At 32.3% G+C, this 27,907-nt stretch overlaps 1 protein-coding gene across 4 annotated transcripts; it reads left to right on the top strand.

The window, feature by feature from the left end:
* Window positions 1–295: 295 nt before the first annotated feature.
* On the top strand, window positions 296–27,907 carry LOC148596635 (coronin-1A-like). Of its 4 annotated transcripts, none has more exons than XM_088564510.1 (14): window positions 296–432; window positions 8,003–8,343; window positions 8,571–8,606; window positions 14,980–15,171; window positions 15,395–15,511; window positions 16,450–16,596; window positions 17,633–17,797; window positions 19,223–19,339; window positions 20,316–20,514; window positions 21,842–21,954; window positions 23,111–23,224; window positions 25,378–25,613; window positions 25,808–25,931; window positions 27,478–27,907. In XM_088564510.1, exons 3-14 carry the CDS (start codon window positions 8,601–8,603, stop codon window positions 27,619–27,621), a joined length of 1,674 nt encoding a protein of 557 aa, XP_088420636.1. In that variant the 5' UTR covers window positions 296–432; window positions 8,003–8,343; window positions 8,571–8,600; the 3' UTR covers window positions 27,622–27,907. The 4 variants fall into 4 exon arrangements, with proteins under 4 accessions (XP_088420636.1, XP_088420637.1, XP_088420638.1 ...); XM_088564511.1 differs by lacking the exon at window positions 296–432 and adding an exon at window positions 5,688–5,939; XM_088564512.1 differs by lacking the exons at window positions 296–432; window positions 8,571–8,606 and having other exon boundaries at window positions 8,205–8,343.

Below are 27,907 nucleotides of genomic sequence, written 5' to 3' on the forward strand. Positions count from 1 at the left end.
CATAAAAAAAAAAAAAAAAAAAAAAAAAAAAACTGAAATGTGCCTGGATACTTAGTGTTAGTGGCAGTGCAGTAGAATGATACATCATACTTTATTAAATGGTTCTCTCTTTAGTATTTAATCGAAATGAATTAATGGAGATTTGTACAAATTTGACAGTCAGTGTAGATTATAGAGTTCTAGATCATTAGATATGACCCCAATTAACCCCACCATTTAAATCTTAACATTGAGGTAAGAGAGAAATTATTTATGACTGTATTCTAATCTCTTGGATGATATTAAATGTTTTCAGGTAAGGGATCAACTCTGTTTACACAGAATATATTAAGTACATACCTGAGAAGACAGGAAGTCACCATAGGCAGTAGTATACTATAACCATGGATGATTATATTGGATTATTCTTGAAAACTAGAAATTTTTAAAAAGGTAAGTTACATGTAGCAATGGTGTAGTTATGTTCCAAACAAATCTGTAGTGGTGTACTTGTTTATATTTTTATATTGACCAGTGCTATTGTGTTGGATGTTTGAATTATGGTGTGGAATTAGTATATTGAGGAGATCAGTAGAACAGTTATAGTCTAGTCGTAAAACTAGTCCATTATAGCCTGGGGAAGGTTCTTTTTAATGTGTAAATGGATCAATAGACTAAACAGTTGAAGGTAATTACTGGTGTTTACCTTTTACTGGGTATTATAACATATATAAAGTTTATTTTTTATTTAGGTATTTACCTTTTACTGGGTAATATATCTTATATAAAGTTTATTTTTTATTCTTTTGCTGATTATGTAATGTTAATCGATAAACACACAGTTCTGGATTTTATAACTTCTCAGCACAAGATTTATGGCACTACATGTATTTATAACTTAGATAGGAACTTATCAGACCTGAAGACTTAAGTATTTTACCTGTTGTAAATCTATACAATGATGATATCTGAATTTCTATTTTGGTGTTACTGTGTCTTACAATGCATTTGTTCAGGCCAAATCATAGTCGTAGTCTTAACTGTCAGTTTATCTGGTGGAGTCTTAATTGATCAGAGTTTAGGCCCATGTAGCAAAAATAATATTGTACGATTTTGTATTGCGTTGACCACTCATGATTGGATAAAACCATTCGCTCAAGTAACCAAAGCAGCAATATGCAAACAAAGATGACACATGTACAGAGAAAATCCATCCACCATTGATGAAAATATTTGAGTGAACTATATGTGAATGACTATAAAAGGAAAATACATCCAGTAATGATAATGATGTTGAGACTGATATAGTTCTATTAATGAAACCACACATGCTAATTGTACAATTTAAAACAATTTGACCTGAGTAGTTTAATCAGGCCAATTATGGTGTGGAATTAGTATATGGAGGAGATTCTTTTGCTCCCTCTCCAACAGAATATACTGACTGTCGTAATAACCATAGACAGTCACATTGTAATATTAAACTGTATTAAGCATGAAAGTAGACCATATAATATGCAGATAAATTGAGGGCTGATACTTTAAAATTTTGTTCTTTTTACTTAATAATTTTCTACATTCATTATGAAACAACACACAAGGTATGATTTAATTTTCGATACAGTTTTTTTAAAGCCACAAAGTTACCAGTATTTGGTTAATTGGGAAACAGAATTAAGACAGGTGACTTGCCATTACAAAGAAGAGTGACTTAAAGGTCAAAGGGTGAAAAGCCAAACTATAACAACTGCATTGGAGATAAACTTTGACATTTAACCTCCAGGTCTTATTAGTTTTTTGGTCTGTCATAGAATATGCACAAAAGGTTCACATCACTCTGTCTTAACAATTTTATTTTTAAACCAAGCAATATTTGGTATTCCAGGGCTAAAAATTAGGAAATACATGCTGGTAGCCCAGACCATTTTTTTGTTTAATATTTTCTATATGTTCAACTAAATTTTACCCAAAAGTTTGGTAGCCCAGCTTTAAATCTAGTAACCATTGGCTACTGGTTGACTGCTAATTTTTATCACTGTATTCAAATTTAATCTGGCTGATTTATACTAAAAACAAAATGAAAAACAAAGCTTTAAATAAAACAAGGGGAAATGATTAAGGTGAAAAAATAGTTATTTATTTATAAATAGTCAAATAACAAAGTTTTTCATTATAGCACAGAACTTAAAAGTTTATACATGAGGGCATGAGATCTAGAAAAAAGCTTTTTATACTGAAAGACATTGCTATATGTCTGGTTTATAAGACTGAATAATTGTTAGCACCTGTATTAGACAGTTGTAATCATTTAATCAACTTTCTGTTTGCCAGTATGATCTGTTGTTTTTTTAGGCTTTATGTCTCATGTATATTTGTTACAAACATATCAGCAACCCTTTATATCCATGATTTGACATATTACACAAGTTTGTGAGTGTTTTATGCCCCCCTCTTACTAAACTGAATCCCAAAGCAGTGTAATGTAAGTAATCTATGAAGGGATTGGTGTAGATCAGTAATGACAAATTAAAAGTAGTTTAGAACTGAAGTTTTTGCAAAAAACAGCAGAACTTTGATAAAGAAATGGTCTTTCGTGTTAAATTTGCAATGCATGTGCCAATGTAGACCCATCAAGTCTTTAGGGAGTATGGTAAAATAGACAATACTGCTTAAGTAGCAGTCCTTGTAAGAATCATGCATATTCTGTAATATGTGATTCACCCAAAGAAAAAGATATGATTAAATGTATAATCATTCATTCCATTATGTCTGCTCTTAGGAGATAATTTGCATTGAAAATCCAAAAGTTTCTATTGTACTTTAGTGTCATTTACAGAGTTATCTCCCTTAATTTTGAATTCTACAGTACATTCTATGTAATTTTTATCTCCTATGAACAAAGGTTATATGAAAATCCACTTTTTAATTTCTGTTTAGTATGGTATTTTACACACAATATCAGAAATAAGAATATGTAGGCTTTCCAACCATAAATCACATTTTGCATGATTTTTAGCTTGACTGCTACTTAAGTGTAAGTATTTGTAAGAATTAGGCAAAATGGGAAAAATCTGAAACATGCATGTCAAAACCCCACCAATCTGACAATATGATTTCACTCAAGAATGCTGGATTTGCTCAAATTTTTTTCAATAGAAACTTAGAAAAATGAGGTTTTTGACAGAGTTATCTGCCCTTGAAATGTTCGTTTTCAGTGCATTCCAGTGAAATTGCAACTCAATGGTCCAACATGATATGGGAAATCTTGTCTGTTTTCCTTGATTCTGATGGTGCAAATTGTCAAATTACTCTATCAAAATGATGGTTTTTTTTCATACCAGATTTCACTGACTGCCTGATTCTTACAGGGACTGACACTTAAGATCATCTTACCTGAGTGTACATTGACACAGACACTTCTATTTTATGTTAAGTGGCTTATTTTCATGCTGGTTTATAAAGAGTCTATATGTAGTAAAAATAAGTCAATTTAACTTAGGATTTTAAAGCACTGTTGTTTAACAAGTAAAAGTTTGCTGTGATTCAAACATCAATTTTCTAAAAAAAAGGGGGACCTATTTCACAGGAAAATGTATGTCAACGTTTTGTATGGATCTTCCCCTTTATGGGTTGTAGCTTGTTCCACATCATCATCCTGATTGGCTGAGTTATTTTTGTGGTTTTTTTTTTAGCAGTGATTGAATTTAAGGGGAAATACTTGCTTAATGCAAGCTGAAGTTCATTTTGCTTGTAGAAATTATTTCCACTTGCTAAAATTTGCTTGTGAAATTCTTTATGTCAAATAGATAAAGTCCAAAAATAACCCAAAAAACTTAAATTTAGCATGTGAAAATTTTCAGTACTTGCTAATTTAGCTAGTGGAAAAATTTTTGAAATTCAGTCACTGAAATTTTTGTCACTAAGTTCTCAGCAAATCTTGATAAGAATGATAGAAAATTCATAAGAGTTTTTATTTAAACTTCAGTTTTATTAATTTTAAATGTATTATGTAAGAGTCCTTGGCTTGATGTTTCATTCAATTCCTTTGAAGTGGCATTCATGTCTTATAGACACATTTCTCCTAGTTTCATTAAATGAATGTCTTCATGGGAGATAGCTTCCTTTAATTTTCATTATTTTCAGAGTTTTTGTTTAACTGTTATTTGATTTAAGCCAAAAATGGACAGGCATGTGCTTGAAAAATACAGCAACTTTTTGTTTTTGTTTCTAAAATCAACATAAACATTCAGATTTTTTTTATATATTACATACATCATATACATAACTGTTATTATCGTTTTTTAAAGAGTTGATAGAAGTAAGCCGGATGTTTATAATTCTGTAACTTATTTATCTTGATTTATTTGTCACATGTAGGTCTATTCACACATGTTTCTGGTTATCATTTTTTCATCAAATACATTTGTACAACAGAGACTGCTTTTACTAAGCACTAACATTATTTGGGTTTCCTTGAGAAAGTTCGTTTTCTTATTTGTTATTTATAATTGCCAATCCTATCTAGATAGATGTAAATTGGAGGACACTATATCAAATATGGTTGGCCGCTGCAACCGTATTAGACAGTACCAATCTCTTGAAAGCATTGTTGCAAATAAAAATTGCACATTTGACAGATTTGAAAGATTATTGAGCTCCTTACAAGCTATTTTTCATCATAATTTTACTGCATAGGAAAATTTTTATTTATCAATTTCACTTTTCTTCCTTTCTTGAGTTTTATTCCAATTGAATTTCAGTTCTTTAGATACATTGCAGTCCAAACTTATAATGAATGAGTGGTAGGTGAATGATGTGACAATGGAAATACAATATATTTACCCTTTTTTTTCATGTTATTTTGTAAATATGCTGCAAGTATCTATAAAATGTTTGTATGTCAGTGATACTTTCTCCATAAAATCTCCCTGAACACCATAGTCAGGTGGTGATGTAAGGAAATAGTGTAAAATCCTGACTACTAAAAAACAAATTAATAAAAAAAAATATAGACAGGCATGTGCTTGAAAAATTCTACAGCTATTTGTTTTTCTTCCAATAAAAAACATTCAGATTTTTTTATATATTACATACACCATATTCAAACCTGCTATTATCATTTTTAAAGAGTTGATAGAAGTATATTGTAAACCTGATGTTTATAATTCTGTACTAATGAATGTAACTTGTTTATCTTGATTTGTTTGTCACATGTATGTCTATTCACACATGTTCCGTCAAAGTTGACAATAAATTTTTGGTTGACAAGAACTATTTAAATCTATGAACTTTGCTTCTACTTGTTAAGATAGAGATCTAAATGTGTGTAATTTATAAGCAAAATCAGGTTTGTTAAGATATAAAGATATTAAGCATGAAGTTGTGTTGTTAAAATAAGATGCTTTGATTTAAAAAAAAAATTAAAACCCCTCTGGATAGTATGGTTTTAAATGTTTGGTTAACATAGGGTGATTGTTTACACAGGAGGTATACATGAACTTTTAAAAAGTGAATGGTAAGAATTTTGGGTGTGACTAGATGCTATACTAAACTTAGATATTTATGGATATATCTTAGTTGTAACGTTTTATCAATAAAGTCGTAGCAGTTTGTAGAATCATTGATTAATCATAGCAATCAGCATCCTTGGTGATTCAGTAATGTGACTCATGTCCTCAGGTGACCTGTCTATAGTGAACACCTGAATTATATAACAATGCACAGAATTATTGATCTGTAAATATACATTTACTAATGGAGGAAGCATAATCATTTCTACTCTCTGTGTGTCATTCAGGTTTTAGTTAGGATGTTTCAGAGTTAGATATAATTACCAGAATAATTGAGAAAACAGTTTAGATTTCACAGCAGTGTCTCTGGATAAACAGTTTATAGAGGTTGTGGATCATTAATCTCAATTGACTGGACATTTGTGGAGTATTTTATCTTTTCTCAAACTGGTAATTATATTTTATTTCAGACTCTAATGGCAGCTTCATTCATTTGACATGATAATGATTATGTGCATGAATTAAAAGGTCATCTGATATCCTTAGTAATAAATCCAAACAAAAAAAGACATAATTACCATAAATATACATACATGTACATGTAATGGGAAACCAGCTTTAATCAAATGAATGCATGATTTATGTCTGGCAGTTTTTAGTATATATGCCTGAAGCCTAACCTAGCTGAAATCAACATCATTTTAGCGTCAACACATTTTAATGATGTTAAGGAATCAGTCTAAGCATGGCACTTTTTGTATCAGGGGTGGATCCAGAGTTAGTATCTGGGTTTGATCCAGAGTTAGTATCTGGGTTGATGCAAAGTTAGGATCTGGGTTTGATGCAAAGTTAGGATCTGGGGTTGATCTAGAGGTAGTATCTGGGGTTGATCCGGAGTTTTAGTATCTGGGGTTGATGCAAAGTTAGTATCAGAGTTGATCAGAGTTAGTATCAGGGTTGACCTATAGAGGTGGGCATGCTCTCAAACTTATATAATCACCCTTGTTTGTTGATTCTGTGGATTGTTTTGGCAAAATATGCCAAATATTATGCTGGCTGGTCTCTTTTCCCTTCAATTGAAACCAAAATGTGTGCAAGAATGACATTATATTCAGTAAGTGTGTAATTAAGTTCAGAATTTTGACATCTTTTCATTTTATTTTAATAAAGATTAGTTGTTCACAATACAACTGCTTGAAATCTGATCATGTTGTGTGAAAGATAAAAAGTCATTTAATACATTACATGTGTATGTAATCAGTGACCTGTATGATGTGTTCTCTCTCTCTTTAATGCTATACATTGCATGTAAATAATTTCATTCTTACTTTTTTAAAATTTGGTGACGCAACTTTATCTATGGATTAGAATGCAACTTATGCGGTCTAGTATATGTCGGTGAAATGCAAGAAAGATTAAACAAACGAAAGTGCGGTCATTGTTCTGGAGCTAACACCAACAAATTCCTGACTATTTACCAATGTTTCAATCACAAGATCATTCAATCCTCTCTATAAAAGTTTGTATTTTTTAAAAAAAGTATACCATCCAACAAACAGTCCTATCTTTAGTAAAAGTTACTGTAGGAAAAAACAAGGAATAGTAGATAAGCAGACTGGGTACTGCAATACCTTATAGATGCAAAAGTGTAGGGAATTATGCTTTATGCTGGCTGTTCTGCATTTAATATGACCGCAAAGTGGTATGGCACTGTCGTTGTTGTCATTGTCCTTGTCTGTAGAAACTTTTCATTGGATAACTTGATTATTAGTTGGTTGATCTTGATAAAATTTCATGACAAGGTTCCAAACCACAAAAGGAACATTAGGGGTTATAGCTTGAGTAAAAATGAATGGATCTCATATAAATTTTACTACAAGGTGCCATATCATCATAGGAAGACTAGGAATGTTTTTTGGGGTTGAGTGTGACTTGAGCCAAGTAAGAATAAGGGGCCACAAAGAGGACTGAAACATTATTTATATCCCCACAAAGTTCGGGAGGGTATATCGATTTCACCCTGTCTATCCGTCTGTCTGTCTGTCCCAACTATTTTTTCAGCAACTTGCAACATTGTTGTGAAACTTTGTCTTATGTAATATAACCACATGGATATTTGCATATACTGTCAGGAATTTTTGTATGGACAAAAAATGTAGAAATGATGGCTGTTGAACTTATTTCTTTTCAGCAAAACTTGGTCTCATTAATGCATTGTCCACAACTCCTCCCCAACGACTTGCAGGATTGTTATGAAACTTAATGGAATGTTAGAATGCCATATTGGAATATGCATATTGTCAGGAATTTATGTTTGGGCAAATATTGTAGAAGTGACAGATGTTTCTCTCTTTTTCTCTTTTTTTTTCTTTTTGTAACCAAATGATGTTGAAGCCTTGGCTTCAGAGCTTCTGCCTAGCTCTGCCACTGAGATCTGCCTAACAATACCAGTGGAGAGGCAAACAGATAGATTACAGAGATATATAAACTAACTATAGTGTTATATATTACAGATAATTACTGTAGAAAAGAATTGTAAACTTCTGGTGAAGAAAACTCCCTGAGCAGAGGTCTTTGAACTTCTGATACAGAAACAAATGGTGAACTCCTTTAATAGGAGAGAATTGTGAACTTTTGTTGGAGAAGCTAGTAGTGAACTCCTTGGACAGGAGAGAATTGTAAACTTCTGCTGGAAAAGATAATAGCAAACTTTCTTCTGATAAGAGAGAATTGTGAACTTCTGGTGGATAAGCTTATAGTGAACTCCTTGGAGTGGAGAATATTGTGAACTTCTGGTGGAGAACTCCCACTGCAGAACTTCTGATTTTATCCATGGTACTTTCAGCCTCCAGAGGTTTGTACTTATTTCACATATTTTTGTATCTATCTATTGACATGCATTCTACAATATTTAAAGTTAATACATCTGTATAAAATAGGTGTTTAGTCTAAATGATACAAAGCTATGACCTGTTTATTTATTTGTAACAAAGCGATTCTTAGTATAACGAATAGAGGAGATATCTTTATAATTTAGAGAAAGATAACAATATTTATATGCAATCTTTCCCATTTTGATAGCTTTGAAGATAAGTCTATTTCCTGTGCAATATGGAGGTAATATTATGCATGTGCTGCTGTCATGCTTCTGTTTTGATGCTTCCACCACCTAAATGTTGTGTTGACACCGTAAAGCATGTTAGACAGAACAGTGGTGTCCTATAGACCTTTTTCATATTCCTGACTTTGACTTTTTAAAATTTTGAGCAAAGGGAAGTAACCTTCCAACCAGACAGACTGGTTTACTGTCCAATGGGAGCAATGGACAGCAGTGGACTTCAAATTCAAATATTTGACTTATTGTAGCTGCAGTAAGTACTTGGGTTACTTTTGAATAATTAATTTCAAACCAAAGTGTAAATAGTTTTAAGTTTCAAAGAAGAATGTTTGCTGTTCTTCCTTTCCCAAATGAAACTGCCGACCAGGTTGTCAGGTATTGTTGGGTTACCTCCCTTTGAAAAACTTGCTAAAATGGCTTGCATTCTATTAATGTGAAAAACGACTATTGATCTGTAGTACTGAAGTGACATTATGACATTTGAACTCTATGTTACCTTTCTGGTCATAAGTCATAAAGATATGTTTTTTTTTTCTAAATTCCTCAGATATTTTATCAAAATCTTCCTTAAATGTAAACCTGTGTAATACAGTAATACAAACAACCCATACTAATATAACAGTCTATTGACCTTATGGATTTTTACTCTAAGAAGAACTCATTGACAGTATGTGTTCAATGGACGACAAAAGGTAATCCTGTGTATCTAGTATGATTTGATTTGTTTATAAACATATTTTATATGAATTTTTAGATGACCCATGACCTTAGCTTTGTGTCAGAATTTCTGTTGCATGAGAATGTTGTCTGTTATTATTATTATTATTATTATTTTACCTGTGATGATTTTTTTTTATTGAATGGTAAATATTTGTCATCCCTTTAAATAAGTGAATACTGTGTTAAGCTTGACACGGTTGATCAGCTTACATAGGCCTCTCTTATTGACTGTTTAACTGAATTATTACCTGTAATGGGACATATTTCTTTATCTTGGAAGACAACAAATATGATATAGAAATGAACTTTCCTTTTCTTCAGTTTTTTACTTAATGAAATTTCAATACGTGTTTATTATAAGAAGCATTTGTCAGATCCTGGGGGGGGGGGGGGGTTAGCACCCCTCCTTTTTATTGGAAAATTTGTCATTTGATATAAATGGTAAAGAACGTCCTAGCACCCCCCCTTTTTGTAGGAACCTTGGTTGGCATCCCTCCTTTTCAAAGTGTCCGGATTGGTCTCTGACATCTGTGATTAATGTATTGGCTTTATATGTAGATATGTAGTTGTATATGGATCATATAATAGGACAGTCTGGTGATGGATCATCAGTGTATTATATTGGTATTATATGTGAATTATAATGACCTGAACTGCTAACTCTATAAGAGTGCAAAATATATGTATATATTTTATCAAATTGCCAGATTAATTTGAACATATAAAAAGGTCAAAAGGTCATAATTATAATGATGATATTAGTGTAAGTACATCAGATGTAAAAAGTCATTAAATATTAAAGACATCCAGGTAATATTGGAAGGTTTCTTGTCATACAATATCTATGACATGTCATTTATCAATAATTATGTCTGACGATCAGATGTTAGTCTATATGTGTTTGTTTGAGGTAGTAGAGGCAGTGGCAGATCCAGAGGGTGTGCAGGGGATTGGCACACCTCTTTTATTGGATAATTTGTCATTTTCAAGTTTTCAATGACAAAAAAATGGCAAGTAATGTCCTAGCACCCCCATTTTTATGAGGAATGCTAGTTGACACCCCTCCTTTTCAAAGTGTTTGGATCTGCCCCTGAGGAGGTCCACTGACCTTGGATGATAGGAATTATTTTGACTCTTTTCTGTTAGGCATTTTGTAAAGCTCAAAATAAGATAAATCACCTGCTCTTAAGTTGAGAAAGTGAGTAGTTTTTCACATTTGCTCCAAAAACTTTTAAACTAGTCCAAAGGACTACTATACAAAATCTTTCACTAGTCCAAACAAAATAAGACTTGAGAGGTTTATAATTTTACTTATTCTTCTGAACTAGAAGCAAAGGTATCTTAGCTTTATAATACATGAAATGAAGGGTGTAACAGATATACAGAAAGTGCTATCTTTTTCAACTTTATTGTTTTAGTGCCATAACTCGAATGACTGATTTCCGAAATTAAGGAGGTAGACCAACGGTAAGGGACATAACTCATGAAATCAGTGATATGTTTGTATCGTATTCAATTTCACCATAGCCTCTCAAGCTTTCATTTGAAGCAGAATAAAATGAATCCAAGTTAATTAGATGCTTACTTAAGATTGATGTAAAATGCTGAATGCAAATGTTCCAACGATTTTTAAGAGTTGTGTCCCTTACCCCAGGTCTACCTCCTTAAAACATTAAGTGATGAATATTATGGCAGGGGGTCATTAGACTGAAGTGAGAAATGGAAATGTGATAAGACTAATTGTTTGTTTACAATGATAAATTGCTGATTATTATCTGTCCATCAAAACATCCTTAAAAGGAAACAAATGGGGGTATTTTTTATTTTACTGGTCCAGTCGGAAGCAAAATCTACAAACATTGGACACCAGATTAGTTACAGATTAAATGTTATTTTTTTATCTCTTCATACTTTACTTATCTGGAGCAACAAAACATTTGCTGCTCAATTATTGCTGGACAGCAAAACAAAATCAACTTGTCAACAGTTTACTGGTTCTGACGTCATCATTAGATTTTGGGGGGATAGAACAATTAAGTTTTTACAGATATTCTTGGGTATTCTTGGTCCATCTTATCTTCCAAGTAAACGTATTGTATGAGCCATTGCTGGAGTGAGCCACAGTGAAAGTAAACACTCAAATTCAATTTGTCAACAGCTTGCTGTACATGATACAAACACTCTGCAAGTAATCATATCAGGAATAAAAATTAACAGTCACCCAGTAGCCAAAGTTACTAGATTTTGAACTGGGCCACCAAACTTTTGGGTAAAATTTAGAAGAACATATAGAAAATATTTTGGCCTAATAAGGCTTTTGGGTAATATATATTGATCACACAAGTAGAATCTAGAGTTACAAACATTACAAAATTTAAGTTAAATACACTACTCAATGTTGAATCCTGATTATTTTAGGCCACTATTTTAGCCTTCACCTATTATATGATGTGATTGTTGCATTCAATAGTCCACATATCACTGCCTGTCTAAACTAAGTTAGGTCTAAACTAGGTTAGATCTCACAAACATATTTAAACTTATTTTTAACAATTTCATCTAGAACTTAATGAGGATTAAAAACTTCAGGATTAATTGAATATCAATTCAATGAGTCAGTGGTTTATTGGAATACCATCCGTCCATCCAAATTTTTCGTCACTGATTTTTCTTGGCCTCTGATGGATGGATTTATTTCAAATTAAGTGTTGGGCTTCATATAGATAAGGCATATATTGCAAGCAATTTTTGTTGCTCTCCAAGATCAACTTCTTGTGTTATGGGAATTTTTTGGTTTTTGATCCTTCAGGATCAAAATATCTTATGTCACCGGTCTATCACTGGAACTTCCCTACTGTTTCTGAACACTACATGAAAATGCAGTCCTAATGTAATTCCTTTTATATCATTCAATACCTCTTTTATAACAAGTAAATATGTCTCTTGCAATATTTCAGCTCAATAATATTCTATTATTTATGCAAATAAAATTAAGATCAAGTCTACATATCAACTCAAGATTTGAGGTACTCATTTTTGGCCTTGAAGGATATATTTAGTAATAAATTTACATTCAGGGAATTTATTTCTTGCAGTAATGTGTCTGGAAGGATAAAATGTGTTAAATAACTTCATTTTAACAGGCTTGTAAGTCAAATTATCCATCCTATCATTAATATTTTACCATTTATAAGCAGGAAGTGAAGAGCATTGATTTAACCAAGTAAAATTGGTGGGAAAATTTAAATTGATAAAAGTGTCTAGTTTTTGAATATCTTGTGTTAAGGAAATTGTTTTCCTAAGCTGATATTGGTTTTATTAAAGTATGATTGTTATGTAGGATAAATACTCTGTTAAGATACTTTTAAATGTAAATGCACATTAACTTTTGGATAGATTTAAAATTGGGGAAAAAGGTGAAATGGAACAAAATTTGTAAATGTGTGTGAAGTTGGATCAGTAGTATCGATTGACTTTCAGTTTATACATACCGTATTATAAAAGGACAAGTTCTCAATAGTATTTAAAAATGAAATATGTGATCTTAATTTCATTTAATATCATATAGTCTTTACAATTTTGTGCAGCATGAACTTCATGCTACAATTTCACAAGAATTAAGAACCGCCAGTGCTATTATACAGTCAGTCAAATAAGAGAGAAAATTTTGTCACAAAAGTCCAACAGAATGATTGATTTCAAATTTGGTGTGTGACTTTATTTTTATGCAAAATCAACCTCCTATTTTGTTGGACTTAGTCATTTTTACTGTATAGAATAATAGAGAAAATTTTCTTCACAAAAATCTTGGTTCTGATTGATCGATTTAAAATTTTATGTGTTGCTTCATGTTGTCAGCTATTTTCATTGCTCTTGGATATCAACTTTGTGTATGAGCAGGGATATACATAGCATGACAATGTGCAACTTCATGTTTGTAATGGATTAAAGTCTCCAAATTCACAATTAATCTTTCAACACTTGATGATTTATTTTCAGTTATATTTTTTTTTCATTTATTTTTAAAAATTTTTAATCTTTTATTTGTGATCTGTACAACATCAAGTATCGGCCTCATTAACATTAGTATTCTACTCAAATTATCCTGATAAATATAGTTGTTAGTATTTGTTAGTACATTTCATTCACGAAATAACCTATATCAATCCAGTGATATGTCTATCAATCAATATTTAACATGATGATATTTCAAAGGACAATATTTGACAAATATATGTTTTATCAATAGCAAATTCATCTCTTAGGACAAATGTGCAGATTTACAAAAAAATGTTTTTTTATTTGTATAGTAAGAAAATGGGTATTGATGTACTACCCCCCTCTTTTCTTCCTTGTAGTTCACCATTATTATTGTCACTGCATCATCTGTTTGATTTGGTAAATTTTACGGGAATAATAAAACCTGTATAAAGTTGAACCATTTTTAAACTATTGATATCATTTTTCATTTATATACAGCTGCAAAAATATGCTGTCATATGTTGGTAAAGTGCTGCTGTTGTCTTCATCTTTGTTGCGTCGTCATCCGTAGACACTTGATTTTTGTGTGATAATTTGAATATTAGATGGTTGATCTAAATAAAACTTTATAACAAGGTTCCAAACCATAAAGGAAAGATTGCTCTAACTGTTTTGGAATTAGGGGCCTAAAAGAGGCCTACACAGGCATTTTATATTTAACTATATACATCCTGTAAAAGCTTAGAAATGTCTATGATATTGTTCCACAAAATTTTATACTACAGTGATTAGACTTGGATAGATTTTGGTGTAAAGACTTAAACTTTTAAGAAATTAGGGGCCATAAAGGGGGCCAGAAACGTGCATTTTCCTGATGTCTAGACACTTAAACTTGACTATTAGTGAGTGAGCCTCTTGTTGTGGTTTTTGTGGGTAGGCCGAACCACAATATCTGTTCCCAACAAAAAGGAGATGTCCACTGATGTGTATACTGAAAACCTCAAAACCACAAATTCAAGAATCCACAAAATCATCTTTCACAGTAGCTATTTTTGCTGAGAGCTAATTTTTGCTTTTTAGACTTAAATAATAGTAAGGGAAAAGGTTTCCAATCCTGGAATTATTTTTTATTCCAGATATAAAGTATTTACATGAGAAAGAAATGTGTATCAGGTGGGTTATACAGGCCCTCTTGGGTCTCTAGTTGTAGCTGCCATTGATACAGGCCCTCTAGGGTCTCTAGTTATAGCTGCCATTGATACAGGCCCTCTAGGGTCTCTAGTTGTAGCGGCCATTGATGCAGGCCCTCTAGGGTCTCTAGTTGTAGCGGCCATTGATGCAGACCCTCTAGGGTCTCTAGTTGTAGCGGCCATTGAAACAGGCCCACTAGGGCCTCTAGTTGTAGCAGCCATTGATACAGGCCCACTAGGGCCTCTAGTTGTAGCAGCCATTGATACAGGCCCACTAGAGCCTCTAGTTGTAGCGGCCATTGATACAGGCCCTCTGTGGTCTCTAGTGGTAGCGGCCATTGATACAGGCCCTCTGTGGTCTCTAGATGTAGCGGCCATTGATACAGGCCCTCTAGGGTCTCTAGTTGTAGCGGCCATTGATACAGGCCCTCTAGGGTCTCTAGTTGTAACTGCCTTTTTAATGATAAATTATTTTTTGTAGATGCCATTTAAGATAAGGACATCAAAGTTTCGACATGTTTATGGATGTCCGGCAAAGAAGGAAGACTGTTATGAAAATGTCAAAATAACCAGGAGTACACATGAAAGTAATTTTTGTGCAGTGAACCCTAAATATGTATGTGTGGTGACAGAGAATGCAGCAGGATCATTTCTGTGTATCCCCATCAAACAGGTCAGTCCTCATGTTTATGTGCACCATTTATGTATAAGAGAATGTTGTGAGTTACTAACCTTCTTGTCATAATCAGAAAAAAAAAACTTATATTAACTATATACCATGTTCACAGATAGGAACATTCTGTCAAAGTAAATGAAATATCTTGCTAACAATGATTTTACAAAATAATTGGATCTCTTTTATTTTCTTTATCAATGTCAATATTGATGCATTACAGAGTGGTAGAGTAGAGTTTGGTGTACCACGGGTATATGGACATTCAGCTGGAGTGTTAGACATTAAATGGAGCCCATTTAGTGACAGTATTATTGCCTCATGTTCTGAAGATGCCACAGTAAGTGTTACTTACATGTAGGAGTCAAGCTGCTTTTCCTTGTGTCAATTTGGTTTGTACTAATGACATGTGCACTAATTTTGGGGGTTGGTACTTGAACCATTGAAGAATGAGAAGCCAAAAAGGAGTCAGAAACAAGCATTTTTCTGATGTTCTGTCAATGATATGAGATATATAATTGAAACTATTGCTCTTTCTTGACTTGTTTAACCTTTTTAGTTAGGTTATTGGGTCAAATTAAGGAAATCTTTAAATGGAAATTTTGAAGTTCTTTTAAGCAGTTTCATTCTGTTTCAAACATTTAATCACAATCCAAACTCTGAACTGTATTAAACTTGAATGTTGTGTCCATATTTGCCCATACTGTTCAGGGTTTGACCATTGTAGTCATATCAAGCTGTGCCCTGCAAAACATTTTATTATTTATAAATATTCCTAATATAAAGGTTCCATGTACTCATTGAATCTTTCATTCTTTGGCACTCGTGATCATATTTGGTTTGTTCACTCATTTTTACTCTTCATAATTAATTATCCTATTATTATGCATGATCCTTTTCACTGCTTTCCTGTGAAAAAATACAAGCAAATGTTTATTATTGCATGATAAAGTAAAAATTCAGAGGAAAAAAATTAAATACCCAATGAAATACTGTAATCATATTAATTTTTGCGGTAGCTAATTTTTGCAGATTTTATCAAACATATTGGCAGGTATCAATTTTTGCAGCTTCAAAAATATGTTTAGCAGTTAAAAAGTATTAAAATTAATTTTGTGCGTATGATTTTTACTGAGGTTTTCTGTCACCCGCGAAAATAGCGATAATTACAGTAGTTCATTTACAGGATATAATGTTGCTTGTAGGTTATAAAGATCTTGACTTTCAACCAGTGACATTCCAATTGATAATACATCGTTTTTTCCATTTTTATAACAGGTAAAAATATGGCAGATTCCTGATAATTTAAATAAGAATTTATCAGAATGGCAAGTAGACCTACATGGCCACAATCGACGTGTTGGTTATATAGAATGGCATCCTACAGCTGAGAATATACTTCTTAGTGCTGGATTTGACAACAAGGTTTGATTTCTATATGTAAGACAAACTTCTACAGCCTTTGAATGGTATAAACTTCCCACTTACACCATATACCATCCCCATTGAAAATTCCTTTTAACATTTAAACTATGATTTTTGATTAAATTTGATACATTTTTCATATCAATAAATACTTTAAAAACTAATTTTTATTTCCTCCCCATTCAAGATTCCAATATCCGTCCTAAATCCCAGTTCCCCATCCCCCATTCCCAGTCCGCATCCCCCTATATACCATAGAATGGAAAGTTTTCCCCATACAAGTACTGTAATGATTTTATTTCCTATTTAGAACTTAAGTAAGAATGAGAAACATTTTTTTTCCTCACAATATGGAAAATGAAACCAGATGACTTGATCTCCCTACTAATGTACCACATGTAAAATTCTTTATGCCAGTATTGTGAAATATCTGCAAAAGAACACGATGGTGACAACCTTTTGTTGTATCTCAGTAACCTTTTTCTGTTGTCCAGTCATTGACTGCAGCTACATAATTTAATTTCAGAAGTAACATGCATTCTGATTGGATAAAAAAAATTGTCCATCTCATAAACCAAACTTTGTAATGTGACTGTGACATTTTAGAATGATTTACTCCTTGAATTTTGATAATAAAATTAAATTATAAGGAATGCCTGTTATATTTTATTGATCTTTTTGAAATAACCTCAATGTTTGTGGTTCACACATAAAAATAACATGAAAAATCATTTAGTGTGCACCATCTGATTGAGGTGATTTCTCCATAGACAAAAAAATATAACCATGATTCCTTAAATATGGGATGAGTAGCAGTTAGATCAATATTGTTCAGATCAAACGATTGTTTTCTGAGTTATTTCCCTTTGGTCCAGACAAATATTGACATGTTAGATGGCTGAGTTAAATTTACAGTGTGTTTTTGGTTAAGTCCTTGAATTCATCTTTTTTGGTATGTTTTTTTTTGTAGAGCTGGTTAGGAACTGTATATTGCTAATGAATACTGACTGTTATCTTGACAATGTTTATTTTGTAGTGCATTTTATGGAATATAGAACAGGCAGAACCTGTGAATATAATATCAGGACACAGAGACAATATCTACTCTATATCATGGAATACGGATGGCAGCTTGTTCTGTTCTACATGTAAAGATAAAATGGTTCGGGTTCTTGATCCCAGACTAGCAACAATTGCTATGGTATAGTCTCAAATTTCCCTTATCAGTATTCTAGGATTTTTCAAAATTTTAGGTTTCCACGGGAAAGCTCTAAATGAATATTTACTTTCCGTATATCAATGTCTGCATTCCAAACATAAAAAAATTCTTTCAAAAATTTATTTTTTTTTCACTGTAACCAGAGGGAAAGTAGAGCGTAATAAACAACTTACCCCACACCAAAATTTCACTTGCTGTCATGAAGGGAAAATTGAATCCTAGAACACAATCTTATTAATTTTCAGAATATTTAAAGAATACTTTGAAAGTGCTTTGATGTGTGGATTCCAAATTTCGTTGATTAGGGAAGAAACACAAGTTGGTGGATTCTTGAATTTTTTTTTGAGGTTTTCAGTACACACTTCAAGGGAAATCTCCTTTTTATTAGGAACCAAATTTCATGGTTTGGCCTTCCCACGAAAACCAACAAAATTGGTACTTCATGAACAATAGTACTATCACAGTATTCTGAATAAAAAGATTTAAAGTAAAATTATAATATTGCTGTTTTTATATGACTGCATAAATTTGCAATCATATAATGATATCAGGCCAAAAATATGCATTTTCCTGTTTTCTGGTTATTAACTTGACTGTAAGTTCACGGAACTCTTTGAAGTCACCAGAAAGTGCCATACAATCCTTGATTCAATCCACAAAACTATGTGATGGATCAATGATCACTGATGGATAGATGACGAGTGACCAAATAAATCAAATAAAGATTTTGTTAAGTAAAATTATTGATGGTCAGTTCAGTGATCAATGATGGATCACAATTATAGTTGCACTGAATGGTTTAATGTACTGTACCACCACATGAAGACTGGTTTTTATGGGTTGTGACTTGACTTTTACAGATCCTTTTCATAAAATTTCATGTGAATTGAAAATCCTTTAATTTACATGAACCAATCATTCATGAAGATCGGATTGGTCATTAGTTATCAATCCATCAGCAATCATTCAAATATATGTTATTCTGGTAGGTTCAGGGAGGTTATTCTCAGCATGTTGTAATAATAGGATTTTTAATTGGAAAGAGTGAATAACAAAATATTTTCATGCCTAGTTTAACGAGTGTGAGGAATTTGTTCCACGCACAAGTTAAATCCTCGAGTGTTTTTGGCACGAGTGATCGTATTTTGGTTATTCACAATAACCAATGGATTATCCTATTTATTATATAGATTTTCTTCATCATATATCAATATTTTCAACATAAATTTTAAATTCTGTGATTGGCGGATTGATGTCAAAGTTATGATGTTTTGGCGGGAGAAAGTCTGAGAGTGAAATTACCAAATTTATTTTACACTGTGAATTATTGAATTTTTTTACAGTGCAAACATTCTGTAAATCACTGCTATATATATAACAGCATTTAATAGGTTATATCTATTGCAGGAAGGTCCTGGGCATGGTGGAAATCGATCTACTAAGTCAGTATTTATAGATTCCTATAGATTGTTTACCTGTGGGATGTCAAAGACCAGTTCCAGAGAGTTGGCAGTCTGGGACATGGTAAGTACAGAACATGCTCTGGAGAGTTGGCAGCCTGAGACATGGTAAGTATATGACAGGTTCTGGAGAGTTGGCAGTCTGGGACATGGTAAGTATAGTCCAAGTTCTGGAGAGTTGGCAGCCTGAGACATGGTAAGTATATGACAGGTTCTGGAGAGTTGGCAGTCTGGGACATGGTAAGTATAGTCCAAGTTCTGGAGAGTTGGCAGCCCGAGACATGGTAAGTATATGACTGGTTCTTGAGAGTTGGCAGTCTGGGACATGGTAAGTATAGTCCAAGTTCTGGAGAGTTGGCAGCCTGAGACATGGTAAGTATATGACAGGTTCTGGAGAGTTGGCAGTTAGACTTGCCACAAGTCTCTCTTTAATATATATGTTATTTGATTAAATATCAATACTAAAGAGACTTGTGGTAAGTCTAGTTGGCAATCTGTGACATGGTAAGTATATGACAGGATTGTATAGCATTGTAGTAAGTTGACATAGGGGAATATCATTTTGTATCTGGAACTCATCTTTTACTACTTGTTGGATTTTTAATGAACTTTGAGGAAGAAATAATCAGGTAATACACCTGCATTTATTTTAACACCTACCCTACCGGTACACCTGGTCCATGCTACCAGTTTTTAGTGGAGTCTGAATTGCTCATTTACTTTTGTTACTTTGTATGTATTATTTTAGTTACTTTATGTACTTTGTTGAGTGTGTCAGTTTTCCCTGTCTGGTCTTTGTCCCTGGACTTCATTCTTTTGATTTCTGCTAGAATTCTATTTCCCTTGATTACTTTTTCATGTATTTGTCTTTGCTCTACTACATAAGACTTGTAATTTGGTCATGTGATAAAATGGTTAAAAAAATACAGAAGTTAATTATATGGTCAGGAATTAGTAGAAAAACTAAATCCAAGATATTATATACTAGGACCCCAAACTAATTAAAGTTGCCTGATTATTGTTTTATTTAATTTTTCCAGAGGAATCTTACAGAACCAGCTTTCTCCAATCATATAGACAATTCTAATGGAGTGTTATTACCTTATTATGATAGAGACAATAAAGTGATGTATATAGCAGGAAAAGGAGATAGTAATATCCGGTATTATGAAATAGACGATCAATCCAAATGTCACTTCCTCAGTGCTTATTTATCATCATATCCACAGAGAGGACTAGGTGAGACAATTACAAGGCTCTGTCTGTGGTTCATTTGCTAATGTTTGGAATATTTGGTGGTATTTTTATTATACCCCCCCCCCTCCCCCAACTTTGAAAGTTGGGGGTATATAGTGATAGGGGTGTCTGTCCTTTCTTCCGTCCTTCTGTTACACAGAGGGTGACCCATCTCTTATCCATCACTCCTCTAATACCATTGAGTGGAATTTAATTTAACTTTCACAGAATCTTTATTACATGTTCCCATTATGCAACTCTTATTTTAAGATTTGATCAAATAAATTTGTGGGTTTCACATGGACTTTTTTATTTTTTTATATGGGCAAATGTGGGGACCCATCTCTTATATATGTTACCTCTCTTATACCACTGAACGAAATGAAATGAAACTTTCACAGAATCTTTATCACATGTTTCCATTGTGCACTTTTTATTATAAAATTTGATTTGAATCAATTTGGGGGGTTCACAATAACAAAACATAAACTTTGTTATTTGTTAATATGGGGAAAGAGGGGACCCATCTCTTATCCTTTAATCCTTCTATACTACTGAACAGAATTAAATAAAACCTTTTGGAATGCTTATTTGTCATCATATCCAAAGAGGGGACTAGGTGAGACAGTTACGAGACTCAATCTGATGTTCATTTGCCAATATATATGGAATATTTTGGTGGTAGTTTAATTTTGTTTTGATTAATAGCTGTTTATTTAAATATGTTAATTTCCATATATTGATGACATAAATGGGGAAAACTAACATGAGATTACTGAATAATGATAATGTCTAATTATACAACTGCTGCAGTGTTTTTTTTCGAACATTACTTAACAAACAAAGGGAAACAACTCATACATCCATGTACATATTTTCTTCAAAGATTTTGCCAGTACCTATTAGATCATGATGAAAACTTCAGATGTTAACTTTGTCTACATAATTATAATCTGACATTTCTTAACTTATTAAAAAATACAAAAAGTTAAACCATTCTCTCTGGTTTTCAGGAAATAGACCCAAGGTATGGGACATAACTCTTGAAATCAGTGGTATGTTTGTATCATATTCAGCTTCACCAAAGCCTATCAAGCTTTTCATTTGAAACAGAATGAAATCAATCCAAGTTACTTTGATGCTTACATGAGATTGATGTAAAATGATGAATACAAATGTTCCAATGATTTGTAAGAGTGGTGTCCCTCACCCTAGGTCCACCTCCTTAATTGAACTAAAATATCTTATAAGTGTGTCAGTGAAGGGGAACAACATCTGATTTTACTTAGACTGAGTCAGGGATTAATGAAGTATGACATATTTTTTGTAGGTGCTATGCCAAAGCGAGGTTGTGACACTAGTCGTTGTGAAGTAATGAAGTTTTATAAATTACATTCTGGCAGAGATTTTATTGAACCGATCTCAATGATAGTCCCAAGGAAGGTAATATTCTGGACTGGCATTTAAAACCTCTAATATATTCAAGAACTGACTCATAATCTTTTAATCTGTATGTTAACTTTTTGAATTTAAAGGTAAATAGTAAACTGTTTGTCCTTCCATTGGCCCATCACACAACTTCATGTCCTTCTAAACTTTATACAGAGGCAGTAATTAGTACTATAAATGTACTCATTTTCGCAGTGTAATTTTTGCTATTTTCGCGGTTGACAGAAAACCACAAAAAATAGTAAACACGAAATTGAATTTTAACACTATATAATGCTAATTATATTTTTTTAAACTGTGAAAATTGATACCCACAAATATGTTCACTTCACAGAATCTGTGAAAATAAGCAACAGCGAAAATTAATATGTTTACAGTACAGGTAATTAATTTGTCCTTCCATTAACCTTCCAACTTTAAACAGTAAATAATTTGTTCTTCCATTAGCCTTCCAACTTTAAACAGAGGCAGAAAATTTAAATATGGCACTTTTTGACAGTTAAACCTCCAAATCTTTAACTAAAAATTATGGGTAAAAAAAAACCAGCATTTTCCTGGTTTCTTGGCTTATACTAAATGTGTTTATGAATTGTCTCCATGAAAATGTATCACAAGTTTTCTACAAAAAAGAATGGTACTTTGTAAGTGCCAGTCTCTGTAAGAATCAGGCAGTGGGTGAAACAAGGTATAAAAAAAACACCATTTTGAAAGTTCAATTTGACTATTTGCACCATCAGAATCAAGGGAAAAGGAAAAAATTTTCCATATCATTTTGGTAAACTGAGTTTCAAATTCATTGAAATGCACTGAAATTGAACATTTCAAGAGAAGATAACTCTGTCAAAAACATCATTTTTCCAATAATCTATTGATTTTTTTTTTAACAAGTCCCATGCTGCAGGGATCAAATAGTAGTTATTTCAAATAGAGAAATCATCAATAAATGAAATAATATTGTCAGAATGGCAGAGTTTTGACATGCATGTTTCTGATTTTTTTTCCATTTTGCCTAATTCTTACAAAAACTTATACTTAATGGCAAGAAAGTGTCAGCATTCAGTTTTTAGGAATCAATTATAGTTTGATATATTGTGATTAAAATTGTCTTTGTATAAAATTCCAATGCAAATTCAGTTATTGTTGTATTTAGAACTCTATGTTCCACGATGATATTTATCCTGCTACTGCCAGTATGCTGCCATCATTGACAGCAGAGGAATGGATGACTGGTCAGAACAGGGACCCAGTACTGGTATCTATGATGGTAAGTTTGTATCAGTTGCTGTAATTAATCAGATCATGACATTGTAGTATAATGTAGTATAAAGATATTGTTGTCATTTGCTCTTATTTACAATAATTTTTGTAAAACTTATTTTTGGTAAAACTTGAAAATGAGGGACTAAAAGAGGTAAACTAGGTGTAGGTGACCATAATTAGAACTGATAGAAAAACAAATACCATCTTTAAAAAAAAGATAGCCGATGCAGTAAAATTTTTTTCTCTTACTTATAATTTTCTACATTTCATTCAGGAAATAACACATAGCGCGCAATTTTAATTTTCAAACTTTTTTTTTCAAATGCCACTAAGTTATCAGTATTTGGCCAATCGGAAAACAGGATTGCGATCTAGTGTCTTGCATTTCCAAGGAAGAGCGTCTTTAAGGTCCAAGGGTAAAAAACGAAACTATACTGACTGCATCAGAAGAATAGTTGTTTTTCTGAATTTGATGATTTCTTTTGAAATTTTGATTTAGAGTTCATCACTATGAGCTCAATTTTACCGCAAATTTTTTTGATTAAACATTTTGGAGCTATGAATGTTCAAATAGGTGTTTTTTTTCCATTTTTGTGCTCTAATTGAAAAACACTTTCAGCACATACAACCAAACTGTAGGATTTTTGTGTGTTATCTGAAATACTTAATGTTTGGTATATCTGCCAACAAGCGCTATCATGGGCTCATGCACCAGCTCTTCATTTTATTTTCCACAGTATAAAACATTTTATGCTTTGTTATTTACATGTAATCTTTTAAAGTTTGGGTTAGTCATTTTACGATCAAATATTTATAAAAAAAAATATTTTGAGCAGGGGTAAAAATTAGGAAATACAAGCTGGTAGCCCAGACCATATTTTTAATATTTTCTAAATGTTCAACTAAATTTTACACAAATGTTATGTATCCTAGCTCAAAATCTAGTAGCCATGTGCTACTGTGCGACTTCTGATTTTTATCTGTGTTGAGGAAAATTTGTGTACTGGTACTATATCAATAAATATCAATAATTAATTTCTATTGGCTGCACCGACAGTTTTTAATAACCATTGAATAGCACAAACAAAAGAAAATCCAACTATTAAATTTCAGTGATAAAATTAAGAAATAAATCATGGAAACTCCATTTTATCATTGTTTTACCACAGGCTGGCCATATGTCACATTGTTTTACCTGTAAGGGGTTAAATAATGACATAAATGGCCAACTCGTGGTAAAACAATGATAAAATGGCCAACTCGTGGTAAAACAATGATAAAATGGCCAACTTGTGGTAAAACAATGATAAAATGGACAACTCGTGGTAAAACAATGATAAAATGGACAACTCGTGGTAAAACAATGATAAAATGGAGTTTACATGATTTCTTTTTATTCTAATAAGACTAGTTTCTTCCCAGCCAAATGCCAGAATAAGCAACAATTGAGAAAAACATGTATGACAGCACAGACAGAGTATACTATGAATAGATGCAGCCTATGTGTTGCATAAAATGGTGACTGCTTTGGAGTATAATTTTGTTGTGACGTCTGTAAAATTGGGTAAAATTTATCTATGACATCAAAACACGAAACTCCTATGGTTTAAAGAGATTTGAATGTTTTAATGTACACTGTGTACATGAAATGTGTATAACAGGTACTAAAACCATGAACTAGTTATCCAGAAATATATTTTTAGAAAATGTGTCAATAAAAACTTTCTACATGAATTATAGTCATCACAGATTTTTGGTTTTCTATCAAGTACAAGAACAAATTTTAAAATCCACTTCTGGTTCAATTGAGGTGATTCCAATATACAACTTAAGTGGCAACTGTTCTATTTGAGCTACAAAATGTATTGACAGTGTATTTACTGGTGATATTATCTTGACATTAAGCGTATTGACCTATTTGAAGGTTGCATGCACATTATGAATGAAGTAGTCAGTGTCATCTTTGTATCAATTTCTAATATGTCTAAATACAAAGTTCTTATGCCACTTTTGCATTGGTCAGAATCTAGTCAACAAAATCCAAATTTAAAGATGTGTCAGGTTTGAACATTGTATACATACTCTCCCAACTGTTCAGTGTTTAACCTCTGTCGTCATGTAAAGCTGTGCCTTGAGAAGTATTCCATTTTGTTGTAGGATGGTCATGTGACAAACTGCCCGAAGACAACATCATCCAATGCATTGCGAAATCAAGCTAATGATATTGTGAACCAGACTCCAACTATCACCACATACAAAACTGTCAACAAAGGCATGCCTCCAAGGGCCAGTACAATAGATGTTCCTCGTAGAGTGGAAAAGCGACCAGCTTCATTAAATAATATCAAAAGACTAAGTACTAATGAAGATTATGTATCCATTGGGGCAGCAATGTAAGTTTTTAGTAAAGAAAAGATATAGGAAACATTATAAGATTACCACAAAAAGTTATCATTTAATTTTATATTTCCAAATTGTCTTGTGAAGCATTTTTATTGTTATTGCTTGAGTTTCAACATACTGAAAATAATTGTGTATTATATGAATATAATAAGTTGTGTTTATCAAGGTATATTGAATGTTACAGTGGAGATGGAGCTAAGGAAAATGGTGTAGCAGCCAGTGGTCAGCAAGATGAAGGAAAACTAGCAAAAAAAGTCTGGTCTCCAACAAGGGAGGTATCTAATGGATTCACTGGGGCAGATCAAGAGGTATTGTCTATTTATTATCTCTGTCCTTTTTTAGGGATAGTTATTCTGCTACATTATTTATTTTTCTGAAAAAAATGAAAAAAAAACCAATTTTTTTTTTTTCATTTTTAAAAGTAATTTTCCACTCATTGCAAAAGATAGAAAAGTTTAACTTTGAAACTCTATAAACATGATAAGGTATTACTATTATTAATTCTATATATGTCAGATATTTTGTTTTAAAACTGTTTGTATTTTGTGGATGATAGTGAGGATGATGTATAAGGATTATTTAAAGGTCTGAAGGCTTCAAAGACATTTTAACCTCATTAAAGATACTTGAGCAGGAAAAATATGATATGAAAATATGGAACAATTCTTATCCTGTGTCAAATGTCAAATCTTAATCAATATTCAAAGTTGTGTCAAGTTTGAATGTTGTGTCCATTGAGTCAATAGTTGTGTCAAATTGGAACGGTGTGTCCATAGAGTCCATATTTGTGTCAAGTTGGAATGATGTGTCCATAGAGTCCATACTTGTTTCAAGTTTGAATAGTGTGTCCATAGAGTCCATACTTGTTTCAAGTTTGAATGGTGTGTCCATAGAGTCCATACTTGTTTCAAGTTTGAATGGTGTGTCCATAGAGTCCATACTTGTTTCAAGTTTGAATGGTGTGTCCGTAGAGTCCATAGTTACCCCAATTGTTCATTTTACAGAATTATTAGATATAAATAATTATTATATAGATAGCAGTGTTTTATCGAATGTTGCCCGTGTAATAAATTTCTATAATTCACACTGTGAAATAAATTTGGTAATTTCACTCTCACACTTTCCCCTGCCAAAACATCACAACTTTGATATCAATCCGCCAATCACAGAATTTAAATTTCATGTTGAAAATTTCAATAAATTATGAAGAAAATCTATATAATAAATAGGATAATCAGTTGGTTATCATGAATAACCAAAATATGATCACTCGTGCCAAGAATGCTTGAGGATTTAACTCCTGCATGGAACAAGTTCCGCACACTTGTTAAGTCCAAGCGTTCTTCATGATAATATTTTTAGTTATTCCAATTATTCATCCTATTAATCTTTCATTTCTACATTCTAAACAATAATTGCCTGGATCTTAATTATCTGCTTGCTAATTTTGCAGTACTTATATACTGGTACATGTAAAACACATTTATTTAAGGAATGACTTATATTTTTTTTCAGTCTGTGAAGATATAATCTCAATCAAGTGGTGTTTACTACAAAACAGGTGTTCACCATCAGCATGGAGATTATTTCAAGGAGACTGAAAAAATATAAAGTCATTCCTGATAATTTAATTTTAGTATCAAAATTTAACAAGTAAATCATATAAAAAGGTTTCTGATTTCACAGTAATATTACAAAATTTGGTCTATGAGTCAGAGATGATGGACACAACTTTTTATCCAATCAGAAAAGTGGTTTAAAAACTTCTGAAATTTAATTATAAACTCATACATCACATATTTTTTCATCATTTTAGTCACCTTCCTTTTACTGAGAGTCTATTTCTTTTTACAGCTCCAGAGAGCCTATTTTCAACAAGCTGAAGAAATCAAAAGTCTGAAAGAACAGATTAAGTTAAAGGATAAGAGAATACGACAGCTTGAAGATGAGTTAACTATAATACGAACTGACTGTGGACCAGGGCAGAGTGATTGCTGACCTTTCTAGCTTGACCTCAGCATACAGTCCCTGAACCGATCCGTCAGATGGCCGCTGACTGATTGTTCACTAACGAAATTATGATGACTGCTGACCAATCTGATCACGGTTTTGTTAGGTAACATGATGGATGATCGGTTCATGTAAATTCGAGAATTTCAATTGGAATGAATCCGATATAATACCACATCAATTTTATCTTAGGTATAAGATGTTAAATCCAAATATTGTATTTTTGTTAAAAGTAAAACAAATGTAAAATAAAAGTAATTAATTGATACTTAAA

This window comes from Perna viridis, chromosome 15 (assembly GCF_037379345.1).
Source record: "Perna viridis isolate PV_CMFRI_1.1 ecotype Kerala chromosome 15, ASM3737934v1, whole genome shotgun sequence".
NCBI classification, from domain to species: domain Eukaryota; kingdom Metazoa; phylum Mollusca; class Bivalvia; order Mytilida; family Mytilidae; genus Perna; species Perna viridis.

Coding starts and splice junctions, on each gene's coding strand:
- LOC148596635 (XM_088564510.1), top strand. Junction 19,340..20,315: donor AGTTGGCAGTCTGGGACATG/GTAAGTACAGAA, acceptor TAATTTTTCCAG/AGGAATCTTACAGAACCAGC. Junction 25,932..27,477: donor TCACTGGGGCAGATCAAGAG/GTATTGTCTATT, acceptor TTCTTTTTACAG/CTCCAGAGAGCCTATTTTCA.